Source organism: Palaemon carinicauda, chromosome 7 (genome assembly GCF_036898095.1).
Source record: "Palaemon carinicauda isolate YSFRI2023 chromosome 7, ASM3689809v2, whole genome shotgun sequence".
Taxonomy (NCBI): domain Eukaryota; kingdom Metazoa; phylum Arthropoda; class Malacostraca; order Decapoda; family Palaemonidae; genus Palaemon; species Palaemon carinicauda.
This window is the reverse complement of record NC_090731.1, coordinates 131,379,460-131,399,175: the sequence shown is the minus strand read 5'-3', so window position 1 is coordinate 131,399,175 and position 19,716 is coordinate 131,379,460. Positions and strand designations below refer to the sequence as shown.

Here is a 19,716-nt window from a genome sequence, read left to right as displayed (position 1 = left end):
GAGGGACTCCCCTGGTAAGCTCTTCCGAGTGGTGGAAAGGAAGAGCTAAACAAGGCTCCTCCAAGATTTCAAAGTACCTCCTCTGCTGTACGCGAGGAGTTGGAAGGAGTTTGTTGGTGGCACTGGAACGGTTGGAGGAGGACATCTCGGAAAGCTGTACAGCGATCTTGTCTCTGGTACTCTTAACCCCCTGAGACCAGGGCAGAGCTGCACTGGCCTTAAGAGGGTTTCTGAGTACCGAATACACGGTCCAAGACCGTGTCCTTGCCCTCTCGAGGAGGGATCTCTGGGTCGGAAAACCCATTGAGAGCCCTCATTAGAGTCAGAACTTGCCAAAACACATGTTCTGACTCTTGCTGTTCTCCTCCTGACGTTGGACTTGTAGCGAAGTCTCCTGTCCCCAAAGGCTCTTCTTGGGGAGAATCGCGGACGTTCTCCGAGTGGCTATTTGGCTCCGTCCTGGTTCTTGTAGAGGACTTTGGCAATGTCTTGGAGTCCTTAGATTCCTTCCTGGGAAGGATGTAGGACTCTAACATCGAAGATGGTAAGTTCCTTCCAGCCCCCACTTGAGAAGACCTCTCAGCTCGAGGAGAGGCTTCCCTATTGATGCGATGGGGGAAAGTCTCACCTCACGTGATTCCCCTGAGGACGGGAAGTCCTCGTCCGACAGGGAAGGAGAGATAGTCTGGAGGAAAGAAGGGGCCTGCCTCGAAGGCTTGCGTGGAGTCAACTTAGCCCTTGGACAAGTTACCACATCCGGAACTCCTCTTTTTCTCTTCAAAGGTGTAGAGACAGCCAAGGATATGCGACCTAATTCAGAGAAAACAGGCTTGAACGCCTGTGTCACTGCTCTGATTAGTGCATCGAACCAAGGCTGTTGGCTGACAGACGTGCTGTCAGACACCCCTTTTGAAGGGACAGGGATAGAAGGATCCCTGGGAGGAGTTCTCACAGGTGGGTTCGCCTGGAAAGGTTTAGGGATCCTGGACCCCTCTGGATGTTTCCCTTCCGCCACAATACGCGCTGTTATGCATTTGCGGGGAGAAGAATGAGGTGATGGCGACCTTGCCGTGCGTTGTTCAGCAGTCTCACGCGCGGGAGGATATTGATGCTCGCGCGCGGGCGCGTAATGGTGCTCGCGCGCGGGCGCGTAATGGTGCTCGCGCGATGGAGAATACCAGGAATCGCGCGCAGGAGACTGCTGGTGCGCATGCAGGCGCGCGGGAGACTGTAGGCGCACAGGAGCGAGCGTGGGAGACTGTGGGCGCACAGAAGATCACGCGGGAGAATATTCGGGCGCGCAGGATCAGGGCGTTGAGTGCGCGGGCGAGACCTCTCGTGTCCCTGAAGAAGTCGAAGGACGAGCGTGCGCAGGAGAGATACCCCTGGCGCGCGGGAGCGCAGTTGAAGCCTGTGCTGCTCGTGGCCAATGACGCGCAACTGCAGGAGAGGATGGGCGAGGGCGCGCAACTGCAGGAGAGGATGGGCGAGGGCGCGCGCGTGTATCCTCATGGATGCGTGCAAGTGAATGCGCGTGTCGGCACGATGGCGAGCGCTAGCGCGCTGGAAAAACCTGGCACGCAGGCGAGTGCTGACGCGTTGGCGAGCGGTGGCGCGAGGGGAAAGTCAACTTAGACTTCCCAACAACGCCCAGATCAGAAGATCGTGGGCACACAGGAGAGATGACTGCTGGGCGAGGGAGCTGGCGCGCAGGAGATTTTTGGCGCGCAGGAGAGCACTGGCGCGTAGGAGCGCAGGAGGTTGATGGCGCGCAGGTGAAGGTTGGCGCGTAGCTGGGCGTGGGCGAGTATCTGTTTGCTCAGACAAAGCCTGGCACGCAGGAGACCGTGGCGCGTATGCTCAGGTGCATAGCGCGTATGGGAATTATGTGCGCGTTGGCGCATACGCCCTTGATGCCCTGTATTAGGGTTAGATGACGAGGCCTGACGAGCGTGTAGGTCAGGTTTTCGTTGGCGCGTAGCGCGCATCAGCATCCAGGAAAGGTGAAGGCAGGTTGGCAGGTCTGACGGGTGGAAGGTCGACGTGTCCTTTGAAAGGCCGACCTTCCACCAAAGGGGATTGCGAACGATCCGCAGAAAGGTCCAGGACCAAAGCAGGAACAGTCAGTGATCGATGACGAGGCTCCTCTGCGGAGAACTGCAACGAAGATGTAGCATCAAAGAGGCGCCTCTTCACCGCAGGTGAAGGAAGGCCTCTCTGACGAAGAGGAAGGCGAGCCTTGCGACGAATACGCCCTCTGAGGGCCGTTGGATCAGCAAGCTGACCTTCTGCAGTCCTCCGAAGAGGAGTCTCTGTAAGTGAACTCCCCCGAGGGAAAGAAACACCAGCAGGAGAGACTGTTGGACTTAGTTTCTCCCTCGTTGGTTGAACAGGAACGGGAGAAACTAAGCCGTCAGCTACAGTAGGTTTTGAAGAGGAAGAGGTGATGGGTGATACCACATTGGATACCTCTGACACCACAACGTCGACAATCGACAGAGGATCAACCTCTGCCGGAGGCGGCGATTGCTTGACAGCGGCACCCAATCGGATGTAGTCAAGTAAGACTTCCTTGGAGGGCAAACCCTCGAGCTCCAAGGAAAACCAAAGCTGCAATAAAGGGATTAGTGACAAATCCTCCCCCGGGGGGAGAGGTGGAGTTGCTTTGCTAGGGTAAGCAACGCCATCTCTCGAACCCTGAGTTTGGAAAACAGTATAATGGTCTACGCTACCACTCGATGACCGAGTGGGAGCTTCGGAGGAGGTTTGAGCAACGGAAGAAGAGGCCTTGGGTCTTTCTCCTTTCAAAGAAACCTTCGAAGGAGAAATATCCCGTTTGGACTTCTTATTCCGTCGCCACGAAAACCTCTCCCACTGGGAGGTAGACCACTCCCTACACTTGTTATCTCTATCGCACCGTTGACCTCTACAGAAAGGACAAAGGGCGTAAGGGTCAGTCTCCACCGCCGACATGAATGGTCTACAGGGGCGGTTGGGTAATCCAGGGCAGGTGTGCATAATAGCAGAGGCCAACTTCACACACAAAACTGTCAAAGAAAAAGCAAAAAAGCATTAATAGCTGCCAATGAGCGGCGAGGATGACAGCGGACACGTCCGACTACCATCCGAGCCGAGAGCAAAGTGAGTTCAAGCACAGGTGTGTGAGGGGGGGGGGGTATCAAGCTACCCTCCCCTACCCCCGCTAACTAGCGGTGTGGGTAGTAAACCCAAGTTAAATTTTAATGGCTCGTCATTTCAGCTACGCCGAAAGTAGTACCCCTATTAAACAGCGTGGTTTGTATTCCAGGTCCGGAACAAATTGATCTTAAACATATAAACGATAAAAAGCGATTTCGGTCAGCCAGTTCAACATAAAAACATTTGCTGCAAGCTCAACTTTTAAAGTTAATTTTCTTGGAAGTGCAAACTATCCCCACAATCTGGCTTATGACATGTTTTAATGGAGTGGGAGAAATATCTATGAAAATAAATAATTATTTACAGAGAAGCTTGAAAATCAACCCTTCCAAACTGACAGCTGGCAGACCATCCTTCCCTTCCTTATAAATCTAAGTATTTGGGTGAAAAGAATGCAAAGGAGTAGGAGGTCTAACCTAAGATTCAGATAACCTTTTCTACAAATAGAAAATCACTCCTTGGCTTACTTGTGCCTATTTGTAATAACATGAAAGGTTTGTATGTTGAACAGACAAAAATAATTTCAAACTACTGAAAATTAACAATTCTACATGATATGCATACAAAACTCACCTGCAGTCTTCTTCCACCTTGGCTAAATCAAATTTTGGAAATGGTCTTTCATTCTGATCTTCAAATTCAATATCTTTTTCAAATGGAGAATTAGGTCCAGATTTTTTTTCTGCAAACTTCTCAATGGCAGATGAGAAAAACTTGTGTAGAGCTTCATCACGAGACACCTTAAAAAAAAACAAAGTAATGTCAAATTTGCAAGAGAGTTTCCAAGGATATTTAATGATGTAATGGAACTGACAACTCAATACCATTTGCCAACCAAGGCTTGAAAGACAAATGGAATCATTCCCTTCAAAAAATCATCATCATCATCTCCTCCTACGCCTATAGATACAAAGGGCCTTGGTGAGATTGCGCCAGTCATCTCTATCTTAAGCTTTTAAATCAATACTTCTCCCTTCATCATCTCCTACTTCACACTTCATAGTCCTAAGCCATGTAGGCATGGGTCTTCAAACTCTTCTAGTGCCTTGTGGAGCCTAGTTGAAAATTTGGTGAAATATCAAAAATTTTAAGTAATTTTTATTTTTCCTAACATACTTACCGAGAACTACTTTCTTAGGAGTTACCTGTAATCTCCTCTCTACCGACCAGAGTTTTGTGTAGTATACCCTAAACCCGTTTTCTATGGAGGGCTAACTCGGGAGCAAGAGAACGTGCCCCGAGGGTAGCTTTTGTGCTAGGTCGAGGTCCGCTTGGGTCGTGAGCGTCAGTAAGTTCTTCGGATGTTGCACAATTCTCGCAAGGGCAGAGAGGCACTCGGGGAAGGTAGGGAGGGCCATTACCCGAAAGTAGCTCTCGGTAAGTATGTTAGGAAAAATAAAAATTACTTAAAATTTTTTATTTGTTCCAACACGAATACTTACCTCAAACTACTTTCTTAGGAGACTTTCACTTTAGGAGGTGGGAGTGCCTTCCTGACCCTCAGACCCAGCAAGCGGAAGCCAAGAGGCCTAGGTATAAAACAAAACATACTAGGAAAACGGACGATAGGGTAACTACACAAAGAGCTCACGTTAGTGTCTAAGTACTCACCCTTTGAAAAACTTCTTCTGATGTTGAATCCTTTAACATAGTTGCAGAGACATGTTATCCAATGGTTACAAGAGGGTTATCTCCGATAAGGATAGGAAAAACAGGGATTAGGGTGAAAGGGAACGAACCTGTGTCTCCCGGTTTGCTATCCACGATTGAGCCTGGGGCTTTTACCGTTAAATCACTTGGAGCGCGGAGATGACTGTTCCAATGGAGAACCTAAGGACCTCCTTGAGTAGTCCTTGAGGTAACGGGCAGTAAAGGTTGACTGGTTAGACCAGGTACCTGCCCGAAGGGTCTGACCCACTGCCATGTTTTTCTCAAAGGCTAAGGACGTGCTCAGACCCCTGATGTCATGGGGTTTGGGGGCGCCTAGTAAGGCCAGTCCTTCTTCCCTGTAGGCCCTGGCAATAACTTGTCTCAGCCAGAAGGAAATGGTATTCTTCGATACCTGTTTCTTAGTAACACCTGTGGAGACAAAAGGCTCTTGACATCTGGCCGGAGATGAGCAGTCCTTTCAAGGTATTTTCTAATGGCACGGACCGGGCATAATCTCAAATCCTCAGAATTCCCCGTCCTAGAAATAGCTGGCAGAGAGAAACCTTCGATTTTGGGTCCCAGACAGCTGGGTTCTGGGTTTTCGGCACAAATGAAGGAACGAACTTGAAAGAGATCTCTTTCCACCCCTTCGAATGAGAGACGTCGTAAGACAGCCCATGGATCTCCCCTACTCTTTTTGCAGAAGCCAAGGCTAGCAAAAAGACTGTCTTGAGGGTGAGATCCCTGTCTACGATATCTTTCATTGGCTCGAAGGGGGGTCCACTTAACATCTTCAGGACCCTAGCTAAGTCCCACTGAGGCACCCTGACTGCTTGTGGGGGGCAGGACTGCTCAAAGCTCCTGACAAGCATAGAGATGTGTCTAGAGGAACCCAGGTCAATGCCCTTCAGAAGGAAAACTTGACCCAAGGCAGCCCGCACTCCTTTTATAGCTGGGATTGACATTCCTATTTTGTCCCTGAGATATACCAGAAAGTCTGCTATGTCTGGGACCGAGGCTTTGAGGGGTTTAATGCGCCTCGAAGCGCACCACTTCGTGAAAGAGGCCCACTTCGCTTGGTAGACCGCTGCCGACGACCTTCTCAGGTATAGCGACATCCTCTTAGCCGTAGCTGCTGAATAGCCTTCTTTCTTCAGGAGTCGCTCGATATTCTCCAGGCGTGAAGGCGTAGAGACTGTAGGTTGTCGTGAAACCTGAGAAAGTGCGGCTGTCGTAGAAGATCTGACCTGTCGGGGAGTGGCCACGGGGGGTGACTCGCCAGGTCTTTTAGGTCTGCGAACCACTCTCTCTCCGGCCACCAGGGCGCTACCAAAGCCATCCTTAAGTTTTGGGCAGTCCTTACTCTGTTGAGTACTTGCCTTATCAACGTGAAGGGGGAAAAGCGTACACGTATAGGTTGTCCCACCTGTGCTGAAAGGCATCCTCCAAGGCTGCCTTCGGGTCTGGGACAGGAGAACAATACACGGGAAGTTGCGGGTTCAGTTTGGTTGCAAAGAGGTCCATCACCGGGGAACCCCAACGATGGATGATGAGCTTGGCTACTTCTGGAAGGAGGGACCATTATGTCCCTACTATTTGACCCATCCTGCTGAGACCGTCGGCTAGAACGTTCTTTTTCCCGGGGATGAACCTTGCCAATAACACAACCTGGTTCGTTTCTGCCCAATCTAGGATCTCTAGGGCGAGATCGCACAATTCCTTTGATTTCAAACCTCCTTGTTTCTTTATGTACGCTACCACTGTGGCGTTGTCGCATATCAACGCCACAGTGTTTCCCCTTAGTAGATCGACGAAGTGTAGGCAAGCTTTCTGGACTGCCTTCAACTCTAGGACATTGATGTGTAGGTCCTTCTCTCGTCCATCCAGGTTCCTCTCGCCGTCCCGTTGAGGATATGGGCTCCCCATCCCTGGCTGGAGGCGTCTGTGAAAAGAAGTAACTCGAGAGGGTCGTTCGCGAAGGGCATCTCCTTGAGCGAGTTCGACCGGCAATGCCACCATTCCAGGGAGGGTATTGTGTTTGGTAGGACTGGGATTAGTTTCTGTTGCGAGTCCAGTTGGCACCAGAGGTTCTTCAGGTTCTATTGGACGGCTCTGAGTCTCCCCAGGGGAACCAGTTTTTCCAACGACACCAGATGCCCTATTAGTCTTTGCCAGTCCTTCGCCCTCCTGGGTTGCCCCGACAGGAACGGACGAAGGATCTTCTTCAGATTGCTTATTCTGTCTTCCGACGGAAATGCTTTTCCTAGAAGGGTATCCAGTGTCATCCCCAAATAGGTCATTCTGGTGGAGGGGGATAGGTTCGATTTTTCCGGGTTGATCATGATACCCAGACCCTTGCAAAACTGGAGAAGTTTCATCCCTTGCTCTTTCAAGACGTCCTTCGAGGAGGAAAGAAGCAACCAGTCGTCCAGGTACCGGATGAGGTGAATGCCTCGCTCGTGGGCCCACACTGAGACTGTCGTGAAGACTCTCGTGAATACCTGGGGAGCTGTTGACAATCCGAAGCAAAGGGTCTTGAATTGCAGGATCTGGGTACCCCATTTCACCCGGAGAAACTTTCGACTCGAGGGGTGGACCGGAATTTGGAAGTAAGCGTCCTTGAGGTCTATGGTCATCATGTAATCTTTCTCCATCCAGGACAGCAGGACTGACTTCGGATTGTCCATTTTGAACTCCGTCTTCCTTATGAACTTGTTGAGAGCCGACAGATCTATCACCGGCCTCCACCCCCCTGTCGCTTTTTCCACCAGGAACAGACGACTGTAGAAACCTGGTCCTGGGTGTAGGATCTCTTCCATGGCGCCCTTCTCCAACATGGTGGACACCTCCTCTTGAAGGGCGGCCCTCTTCAACGGGTCCTTGGGTACCAATCACTCCGACCGGCTGGCCGGAATTAGAGGGGGAGGTTCTGCAAAGAACGGTAACCTGTAGCCCTCCTTCAGTACGGACATTGTCCAGGGCTCTGCTCCGTGAGCTTTCCATGCTTGCCAATATAGTCTGAGGCATCCCCCAACCTGAGGCTTGGGCAGGGATAGGGGGCCTCCCACTCTATCTCCTCCTGGAGGAGCGGCCTGAACGGCCTCTCCTGGAGGCAGAATAACCTGTCCTAAACGAGGCTGAAGCTGCTGGGGCTCCTCTACGGGGGGGCTGAGGCGCTGAGGCCCAGGAGGAAGAAGGGGCTTCTCTCTTCGTCAGGCTAGGAGGGGCCTGAGACGTCGCGGCACTGTCTGAGACTGACCTCTTGTAGGGAGGTCTCCTTACCGGCGTAGGCCTGGGCGCGTTTATTTCCTTCCTCTTAGCCACCTTCTCCATGATCTCCTCCAAGTCTTTTAAGGGGGAACAAGGAGTCACCCCACAAAGGAAGGCTCCTCATGGCCCTCGCCTCTCTGTCTGGGACCTTCCGGGACATCTTCGCCAGGATGGTGTCCCTCTTGCGAAGCACCCAATTCGCTGTCAGCGCGAGAGACTGGTAAGTGAGGAACTTAAGAGTCTTGTCCCCAGAGGTGATAAGCTCCCTCAGGAGGCTTTGCTGTTCTGGGTCTGTCGGGTCATAAGTAGCTTGCACACCTACTAATGTGGAAGCCCACCAGTCTAGCCAAGAGGAGACGTGCACTAGGTCCTTAGACATTTCCTCCATCATCGCAGCCTCTGATGGAGAAAAACAGACCGGGGCTGAAGAGGCACTGTCCTCCGAGGCACCCTGTCCCAGAATGTCGAGAGCAGGTTCCACTTTGCAGGCTCCCGGTCGGCGTCCTTCTGGCACATGGATCCTGCTCTGCGTTTTAAGCCCGTGGAGCAACTTCGAAGAGCTCTGCGTCTTGGGGGCTTCGGCATTACCTGCCACCACCCTATCAACATGCTCTTGTCCCAGGACGAGATCTCAGGCCACAGGAAGAGCCAGGGAGGCTTTTGGTTGGACAGGAGCCTGCATCAACCGGATAAGGCTGGACTTCCAGTAGTCCTCATCGGTAGCAGCCGGTTCTTCGATCTTGTGATGTCTCCTGATCAGACTAATTACCCTTCTATAGGCCGAGTCCTCCGTCGGGGAACCTTCCCTACCGTCGGCCGAAGCCTCGACTTGAGTCCGGGGAGCCGGGTCACCGGGCACTCCCACCGGGCGCCTTGGTCCTGGCACGACAGGCACTCCCCTGCGGAGGTACTGGTCCTCCCCGGCGGGGACCTCCGTACCAGGGACGGAGTTTAGGACAGGCATCGCCGAACCGGCGAGGGCTAGTGTCCGATCATGCTCTCTGGGGGACGAGGACGCGGATCCCGTGGGCTGACCCGACAGCGGGAACCGTTCCTTAACGTCCGAGGGCCGCACCAGCTGGGCTGATTCGGCCAGGCTGCTCGTAAGGAAGCGTGGTTCCCCCCGCTGGGCGGGGTGAACCGTTGGCTTCGCGGTCTTACGCCTGCCTGCAGAGGCCTTCTCGCGTTTCTCCCTGCGAGGGTCATAACAATGTCTGGAGGATGGTCTCCTTGGCGAGAAATCCCTGGACCGCCGGTCCGGGGAACACTGTATCTCCGACTTACGGGGTACGAAAACCCAATCACCATCGGGTGACCTACTCCTCCTGTGTTTCCTTCGTGGAGAGCGGGAGCGCCTCCTGCTGTACCTGGAACGGGATCTTGAGCGGGAACGCCTGCTCCTGGACCGCTCCCTCCGACGCCGATGTTTTCTCCTGGCTTCTTCTCCCGAAGAGAATGACTCCCCACCATCCGAAGAGCCCGACGTCACCGTACCCACCGTACAGCGGGCAGAAGCGGGGGCCACGGGGGACTTCGCGACTCGTTGCGTACCCGAGGTAGAGGGTTGCAGGAAGGTTTCAGGAACTTCCGTGAGAGGGGTTGGAAACGAGGGTTGGCGCCCAAGACTAGGGAACCAGGTATCCAGGCCCTCTTCCATCCGAAGGCATCACTCCCTGCGGAGCCTAACTTACCCTGGTTGTCGCCGCCTGCCGAAGAACCTGAAACACCAGCCCACGAAGGGGGCGAGGACACAGAAACAACATTGCTACACCATAAGGGGTCATCGGAGGAAACGTGCCCCCCAAGCACAAGGGCCGAGTCTCCAGAGCTCCCTTACACAGCACTACCAGGCTCTTCACTAGCCCGAGAAGGTCCCGCAACTCCCACTTCACACTCACCAGACTCCCGGAGAAGAACGCCCGGTTCTTTCCCCACAACGGACTTACCTCGTCTCCTACTCTGGGTAGGGGAAGGAGAGACAGAAGCCCCGTCGGACCGTTCACTGGGCGACGGTAGCGGCGAAGAAACACTAGATTTTCTGGGTGAACGTTTCGACGATTTCTTTTTCTTCGTGCCGTAACGCACCCACTGAATTTCACTCCAACCAACACACTCGAGGCATGTATCCGAAGGCGAACAAACTTTGCCCCTACAGGAAAAGCAAAGGGAGTAAGGATCCACTTCAGGTTTGGAGAGGAACGCTCCACACGATTTTCCAGCTCTAGGCCAAGGACAACGGCGGATCTGCTCCATAACGCACAAACACAAGACACAGGAATGCAGGGAATCAAAGGAATACACTTGGGAAGCACAAGGAAGGGTAGTGAACGCACAGGAACACAAGGGATAAGCACAAGTTACCACGCGGTAAACACGTGGGACACACGCGGCGTACACAAAGGGTCGAGAGAGACGAGAGAGACGTGGTGTCACGTCACGACCAGAGAACTTACTGACGCTCACGACCCAAGCGGACCTCGACCTAGCACAAAACCTACCCTCAGGCACGTTCTCTTGCTCCCGAGTTAGCCCTCCATAGAAAACGGGTTTAGGGTATACTACACAAAACTCTGGTCGGTAGAGAGGAGATTACAGGTAACTCCTAAGAAAGTAGTTCGAGGTAAGTATTCGTGTTGGAACAAAAATGGATTTTGAACCACTCGAAAAATCTATTTTTGGGTGAGATGGTCATGTCGTCCTGATGGAAGGTTCCTATAAGTAGCTTCCTAAGGGATATTTGACTACAGTGATATTCCTAGAGAATTTACCTTTAGGTCTCCAGAATTCTAATTCCTGGCCCAAATACCCTTAAAATTTCTCTTAAGAATATTGCATAAATCAGGGGACGTATATATTGATACGACACATAGCAATCTTCACCCCGAATAGAGTTTTCGCCTCGAGGGGGAAGAGTGGCAAAAATAGAAGGGGAGCCGTTATCAAGGTTACCCTTCCTTCCATACTACTATTGAGTATCTAGATGGCGCCATATCCAAGATGGCGTTTATTCCTCGTAGCATTGAGCATGGTGCTACAGATATAGTAGTTTTGGGAGGGATCCTGCCAAGGCCTTTTCTATAGAAAAATAGGGCAGGTCCATCAGGACGACATGGCCATCTCACCCAAAAATAGATTTTTCGCTTCACTCAAAATCCATTTTTGGGGGTCAAGCCATGTCGTCCTTGTGGAAGCTTACCAGAGAATTACTAGAAAGTACTGTATCTGTGGATTTTCATAGGTGCCTTAACCTTGGGACAATTTTTCTATGGTCATCCGGAACATTGAGATAAATGACGTTACCGTTATCCGTCATTACCACTAATCATAGACAATGTTAGTGCTTCCTGGCCCCTGCAGGGAAGAGTCATACTAGACGGTAGAAAAGGGGCCTCAAGGTTTGCATATATTGTATGACCAAACATAAGTATCAACTAAATATACAAAAGGTCTCACGGTTTGTATATATTGTCGGAACAATTAAGTGTCAACTATATCCATTGTTTGTAAGCATACAATAATATGAGGTTTACTGTACTTAAAAAATTAAGTAAGAGAACTCTGGCATTTTTAATGTGCTAATTGCAGGGCGAAATAGGACGCAAATACACTCTAATAGACATTTATTTAGAATAAATGACCAAATGGAATAACGAGTGTAACGAATGAAACGTGTTAAGGGAATTATACGTGCAACGTATACAGAAAATATTTCCTCCCTGAAAGGAAAGAAATGATGAGTGCCACTCTAAAATTGAAAATTTTGATAAATTTTCCCAACATAATTTCTGTAAATGTTGTATACTATCAACACTGTATACTATGTACACACAGCACAAGTGTTATCTGTATAATTCCACACCTGAGATTTTGAACAGTCTTAGTGTCACCATAGTGGCACCAACTCAAAAGGTATCGCACTGGAAGTGTCAACACCTTTTCACCCTAATTGATAGTCCCAATCAATTAACTGTTCATCGCAGCAATAGACGACAGGTTTTAATACACTACCTGCCGACACCACATAATGCTTCAGTTCGTGGACTTGCTTTGCGTAGTGTTTATAGAACACTCTGGATGATTTCCATCCAGTATATGAGCGAAGACGCTCAAAGTCCATGTACTGAAAAAAGTTCAGTGATGAAGCAATTTTTCTCGGAACATGACCTGCGGGTGTACTGTCAGGATCCGCTCTGCGAATGAAGTAGGTGAGCTTCGCCCTCAGTTGTTTTAGGGATAAGTTTGATCCTGAAGTTTCTCCTTTGAAGAGCTGTCCTCCCCTGAAGTCTGAAGTTCTACGAAGATAGACCTTTAGACACTCTACTGGACATAGAGAGACATCTTCTTTCAGAGGGCAGATTCTCCAGGGACCCCATCTTTTAGTGGGTAGCTCGTTCTTGGCGAGAAAAGCTGGATCGGGAAAGAGATTCAGTTTTCCCACTTCTGTGAATTAAATGTGGCCCTCATTTCTTGATACGGCTACTATTTCACTAACTCTAGACCCTGAGGCTAGAGCGAACAGGAAAATAACCTTTTGGGTTAGATCCTTGAGAGAACAATCTTCATTGTTCACAGATGAAGCATAATGTAGGACCTTGTCCAAGAACCATGAAATGGGTTTCGGAGGAGCTGCAGGCCTAAGTCTAGCGCATGCCTTCGGGATTTTGTTAAAGATTTCCTTCGTCAGATCCACTTGAAAGGCGTATAGAATAGGTCTAGTCAGGGCTGACTTGCACGTAGTTATCATGTTGGTAGCCAGACCTTGATTACGAAGGTGGATACAGAAGGACAGACAGAAGTCTATTGAAATTTCTTTCGGTCCTTTTGCTTTAACAAAAGCAACCCATTTTTTCCAAGATGATTCATATTGTCTTTTAGTTGAATTAGAATTGTATTCTTCTAGGAAGTCTATACTGCCTTTTGAGATCCCAATCATTTCTTAACCGCTAGGGTGAGAAAATCATGAAATGAAGGTTTTGGGATCTCTGTGATGAAGCGAAGACAGTAGACTTCAGAACCCGCTGAGATAGAGCTGGGTTCGGTACAAGGACCAGCCTCAGCCTCAGTTCCATCAGTAGAGGGAACCAGTTGCTCTTGGGTCACCTGGGAGCCACTAGAGCTGCCGTTCTTTGGAAGGATCTCAGCATGTTGAGGGCCTTCAGCAGGAGATTGGATGGAAGGAACAGGAAATTCCGGGTCCATTCGTTCCAAACTAGGGACATGGCGTCCGTTATCTCCTCTACAGTGTCCTCTTATGGGGCTACATATCGAGGTAGTTTCTTGATGACGCTCATCACGAAGAGGTCGATTTACAGTTCCGGGACTTGTTCCAAGATGGAAGAGAATGAGTCTGCGTCTGCGGACCATTCTGACTCTATCGGCTTGTGCCTGAGGAGAGCATCCGCTGTCACATTGCGGATCCTTTGCTGATAGGTGCCATCTCTCTAGACAAAGGATGACTAATATCACATGGATTATATGAGACGATTTCGAGCCTTGTCGGTTCAGACATCTCACTATCACTTCGCTGTCCTAGATCAGCCTGATGAGGGCTGATATGTGAGGGGAGAGTTTTCCCAACCTCAAAAGGACTGCCTTGGCTTCCAAAATGTTGATGAGTAAGGCCTTGAACAGAGATGACCAAGTCCCTTGGACTTTCCTTTGATGGGAGTGAACTCCCCATTCTTCCGTCGAGGCATCCATGTGGATGGTCATCGACGGCAGAGGTGGTTGCAAGGGCACGGTCCTCCTTAGGCTCTTGACCTTCGACCATGGGTTGATAAGTGATCGAAATAAGGCCAATATCGGTCATTTTAGATCTCTTTGAGCGTTTGATACGTATCTTCTCCAGACTCCCGACACATCTTTCAGCTGTGCTCTGTTACTGCTGCGACCTGGAGAAAGCCCAATACTCTTTCTTGTTGGCGTATTGAAATCCTGTCGGATTACAGTAGTCTCATGACAGACCCTGCGATCTCCTTCCTCTCCCTTGAGGGAATGGAGAGACAATGTGACCTCAGGTTCCAATGATTTTCCAGTCATTGAAACCCTTGAGCTGGAGATAGTCAAGACTTCTTGAAGCTGATTTTGCATCCCAGATGTTCCAGGAACTTGGTACTTCTTTGGATGCTTGCAGACCAGCCATTTCGGTTGCTGCCCGCACCAGCCAGTCGTCCAGGTACTCTGCTACCTGAACAGTTTCTAGGCGTAGTTATTAAACGACTGTGTCTTCCAGTTTCATGAAGATACTTGGGACTATGTTTAGTCTGAAGAGTATGGCTCTCAGAACATACTTTATCCTCTGTAACTTGAATCCTAGGTAGGAGGAGAGGGGGCGACTGACTAGAAGGTGCCAATAGGCATCTGTCAGGTCTATCGAGACTGTGAACGCCCCTTTTTGTGATAGGGCCCTTATGTGTAGAAGGATTAACATCCTGAACTTGCTGTTTTTTATGAACTTGTTGAGTGGCGACAAGTCCAGAATGACTCTGAGTTTTCTTGAGTCCTTTTTGGGAACACAAAACAGCCTTCCCTGGAATTTGATGGACTTTGCTTTCCTTACTTCTAATACGGGGTTGGACTGTTGGAAGAGTTGAGGAAATGATGGTGGAGACTTGTTCAGTTTCCCTCCTAGTCCAATCTTGATTAGGCCGTGGGCCCAAGGATCGAAGGTCCAACGATCCTGAAATTGTTGGAGCCTCCCTCCTACCGGAAGCGTCTCCTTGCTTCGGTTGATCGGAGGGTTTACCTCCTCGACCGCCTACCTGGGGCACTGCGGTCATAATAACTGTGGGATCTTGTTGAGCAGGCCGAGGGGAAGTCTAGACTTTTCTGTCTTCTTTTTAGGTTGGGGACTCACATCCGGGGAAGAGAAGAGATGCCCCACTTCTGGAGAAGGTTCCTATTCTCTGTGATGGCTTTCTCGACTACCTCTTTGACTACTTCGTTCGGAAAGAGGTCTTTACCCCAGATGTTAGAAGATATCAGATTCCTGGGTTCATGTTTCACTGTTGCAGCAGCAAACACGAACTCTCTATAGGCTCTTCTAGCCTTCATGAAAGTGAACAGGTCCTTTACTAAGGTGGCCATATGCATTTTGGCCAGGACCATGCGCATGTTTGGGGTACTTCGTTGCCCTGCACACATCTCTATGCAGTTTTGTAGGGATATGGAGGCTGCAAGTCTCTCCTACGTCTCTTGTTCCTTGCACAAGAGAAAGTCAGAAAGTTTAGGGAGATTCTCGCTAAACTGTCGTCCAGCGATGTCAGCGTCCAGTTTCCCTACTGAGAAGGTTAGGTGGACTTCCTTCCATTCCTTCTCCTGCATGGGCAAGGCTAGCGACAGAGGCCTGCACTCCTCAAGTGTAGGGCATGGTTTGCCTGCCTCCACTGCCTTGGCAACAGATTTAAATGCCTTTCACGTAAAGGGGAATGCTATTGAAGCAGGAGCAAGAAAGGTAGGGTGTTTCTTGCTCAAAGTGGACACTTTCGACACCGAATAGCCAGCCTTTCTCAGGCTACTTGACAAGAGAGCCTGTGCCTTATCGTGGTCGAAAACCATGACCTCCTTTGGTTCTGTCTCCTCTTTTGACATAGGATCATGCTTCAGTCGAATGAAGCAATCAGGGAAAGCGTTAAAGCTTGGCCAAAACTTGATATTGTCTAAGGGACAGCTCCCATCTTCTCTGAGATGTAGAGTTTGCTGTTCAAAATCGGCATAAGCTCCACATACCTCCAGGGATTGGTTTTGGAGCAGGTCGGGAGGTCTTGGCCTCTGGGTCACTTGAATGACCCTCGAGAGGCGATAAGTGGAGCTTCGCGGAGCTCTCTCTTGAATTTCGCTTCCCTTGATTCGCCTCGTTTGCGAATGTTCTCCATTAAATCCGTAAGATGGGCCAGTGCCTGGCTCATGTTGTCCAATGGAGAGATAGAAGGTGAAGACGTCGAGGGTAACGACTCCGGGGCCGGCACAGACGGAAGGAACTCCGACTCGATATCATCATCTTCTTCCCGAGGTAGAGTAGACTCCTCCTCGGGATGATCCTTTAATAGATCCTTTTCAGTGTCCATAGACACTTCCAACATCCTTACCTTCTGGTGGATGTGCATACTTTGCAACGCCTCCCTGACATCCGTCTCGATGGCAATCTGGACACAGGGAGGTGGGAGTCGTGCTTGGGGCACAATCATTTCACTACCCACTTTCGGGAACAGTAAGCTACGCATCCTATCGTTAGGTAGGTATGGTCCCGGAGAGTTCTTCTGGAACCATCTTACCCACTTGCACAGCTTTTTACATGCCGCATCCCTAGACTCCATTGACTTGGGGTCGTAAAAACCTTCAATCACCAAGGTCCAGCAGATATTGCAGACTTGGGGGTCCCAATATTGCAGGGATTAGGTAATAATGGTGCAGGGGGCATGAGACCTGCACGCTTTATGACTGTAGAAGTACTTATTCCTATGATTGCAGAAGATCGCATCGCATTTCATCTGGGGTTCCTCCTGTAAAGAAAGGAAAATAAAATGAGTATACGATTGTTTATCTCACATAATAACCAGATATACAATTATTCATATTTTAATCATTATAGCTTAGGATAGTAAGCTAGAAAGAAATAGGGAAAGACACATACTTGTGTAACCCTCCCAGCCAATTGCTGTAACCTCCCCCCAAATATTAAAAATAAAGTGTTTCCTTTATCAGGGCAACTCGAAAGAGAAGGGTTCTAACCCCTAGGGATAGAAAAGTGTACACTGACACTGACCCTTCTAATTATTTAATATTGTGGGGTACGAATTAACTGACTGTCCAATCAGAGTATTGAAGGAATTCTATTCTTTCAATATAGGGTTGGTCTCACCAAAAGACTGTACGAGGTACACAAGGTATGTTAGAAATTGACTACTGTATAATAAATATGAAGTTTTTATGATAAAACAAAGTTTTATGAATACTTACCTGGCAGTTATATATATATAGCTATAGCCTATGTTGGTCCGGCAGATTTTTCAAAACTCGCGGCAACCGCCGAGTGGTAGTTGTTCGGTTAGGTGGTTAACAACCCTTACAGGGTGGTACTTGGAATCATTCCCGTTTTCTGTTCCTCAGATCATCTCTTGCCCGACCTGTCTCCTGAGGGGAGGTGGGTGGGACTTTAAATATATATATAACTGCCAGGTAAGTATTCATAAAACTTTGTTTTACCATAAAAATGGTATCTTTATTATAAAATAAATTTTTAAATATACTTACCTGGTAGTTACATATATATAGCTTAAATCCCGCGTTTCAACGCGGCACGACAGAGATTCAAATTCGTGGCGATCGCCGCCATGTCAGTAGGTGGTCATACATGAGCGCCATCACTCGTAGGTTATCAGAACTATTCCCAACATCTTCAGAAATTCGATGTCTCTGTTTTCAGAGGGGAGGAGGGGGGCCCTTTTATATATGTAACTACCAGGTAAGTATATCTAAAAATTTATTTTATAATAAAAATACCATTTTTAAATATGTAACTTCCCTGGTAGTTACATATATATAGCTGATTCTCACAGTTGGAGGTGGGTTGAAAACCTCATCCCATTGGGAATTCGTATAATTATTAAGAACTACAATAGTAGTACTAACAATTTGGTTCTAACCTGATAAGGAATCTGGCTTCACAATGATACTGCCTTATTTTGCCTGCATTCCTTAAGAGACTCGGCGATCCACTCAGGGGGCTGAAAAGTCTCTAGGGGCTGCCACAAGGTCCTCGACCTTAGCTTGGGTAGACCACCATCTTTGTAAGCCTGGCATAGCCAAGGATACTGATTCTGGCGTTACAACTTGATAAGGAAGCTGGCTTCACAATGATACTGCCTCATTTTGCCTGCGTTCCTTAAGAGACTCAGCGATCCACTCAGGGGGCTGAAAAGTCTCTTGGGGATGCCACAAGGTCCTCAACCTTAGAGTGGCTAGACCACCACCCTTGCAAACCTGGCATAGCCAGGGATACTGATTCTGACCCCCTACTCCACATTAAGATGACAAATTCGTAGGTAATTTGTATTTTGCCTAACTATACAAACCTTAGCTATTTAATATGGGTACTGTAATTACTTTCGGCGTAGCTGAAATGACGAGCCATTAGAATTTTAATGAGGGTTTACTACCCCACCGCTAGTTAGCGGGGGGTAGGGAGGGTAGCCTGCTACCCCCCTCCTTCACACACACCTGTGCTGAGCTCACTTTGCTTAGAGGTAGGACTTCACGGGGGATAGGGCTGGCGGGCAAGTTTGATTAAATAGTTAAGGTCTGTATAGTTGGGAAAAATATAAATTACCTACGAATTTGTCATTTGTTCCGTAACTGAAATACAAACCACGCTATTTAATATGGGTGAATCACCCCTTAGGAAGGGTGGTAAGTCCCAGCCAGTACTCGCTTTTGGCTTTGCCCGGGGACTCGGTATCTCAGTGTGTCAGCACTCAACAATAAGGAGTCCCTGCACCTCGCTAGAACCTTGCTGCACAAGGGCTGCGGCCTACGTAAGCTGTGTGTGAAGGTTTGAAGTGTGACTCGTCCTAGGAAGTTGACCTGTAGTCCCTTAGAAGGAAACTTTAGGCTAGGACTCTCCCAATACCACCTAGTCAGGGTATGGGGACGTGACAGTATTATCTTAATACTCGGAACACAAGGAAACATGGTTTACCTGTAGTAGTTTGAGGTCAGCTGTGCAGAGAACCCAGGATGCTGCTTTCCCCAAGAGAGGAGAGGATGAGGAAAAGAGTAAGGGCCAGACAAATTTTTTCATTCATGCAGACTAAGACCAGGTAACAATGCCCTTAACCTTCTGCTACTTGTCCACTACGGAGCCTGAGGTATTAAACCAGCTGTTGTGCAGCCACCACAGGGCCGATAGAAAACGTATCGAGCCTCCTGTGGGTCACGACGAGCAGGTAGTGGGCTGTGAAGGTCGTCTGATGCTTCCACACCCCAACTTGAAAGACCTGCGTCACTGAGAAATTTTTCTTAAAGGCCAGGGATGTAGCTACGCCCCTGACATCATGTGCTCTAGGGTGACATGACGGAGGAGGGTCTGGATTCAGGGACAGATGGATCACCCTACGAATCCATGCCGAGATGGTGTTCTTGGTGACCCTCCTCTTAATCCTCCCAGTGCTAACAATGCTTGCACCTGGGGACGAACTGTAGGCGTTCTTCTGAGATATAACCTCAGACTCCTTACTGGGCACAGTAGGAGAAGGTCTGGGACATCTGTTACAGAACGGAGACTCGAATCCGGAAGGAGTCGAACCGAGCGCCCGGCACCCCCTGATTTTGAGTCTTAGCACCAAACTCAGGGACGAGTATAAACGTTACCTTCAACCCATACCCTTGCATGGGCGATGTCATATGAGAGACCATGAAGTTCACTAACTCGCTTGGCCAAAGCCAAAGCTAGTAAGAACACCGTCTCCTAAGTTAGGTGGCGAACTGAAGCCTGGCGTAATGGTTCATAGTAAGGTCTCTTAAGAGACCTGAGAGCCCGAACCACGTTCCATGGAGGAGATCTCACATCCGACTGAGGGCAGGTAAGTTCATAACCTCGTA

The 19,716-nt window shown here is 49.3% G+C and overlaps 1 protein-coding gene across 1 annotated transcript in view; it reads right to left on the bottom strand.

Annotated features, from left to right (window-relative positions):
• Nucleotides 1–19,716, bottom strand: part of Pbp49 (proximal sequence element A Pbp49) — a 184,734-nt gene that overhangs the window by 111,334 nt on the left and 53,684 nt on the right. Inside the window, exon 3 of the mRNA XM_068377505.1 lies at nt 3,772–3,938. Coding sequence (XP_068233606.1) covers nt 3,772–3,938 — 167 coding nt within the window. The remainder of the gene's footprint in view (nt 1–3,771; nt 3,939–19,716) is intronic.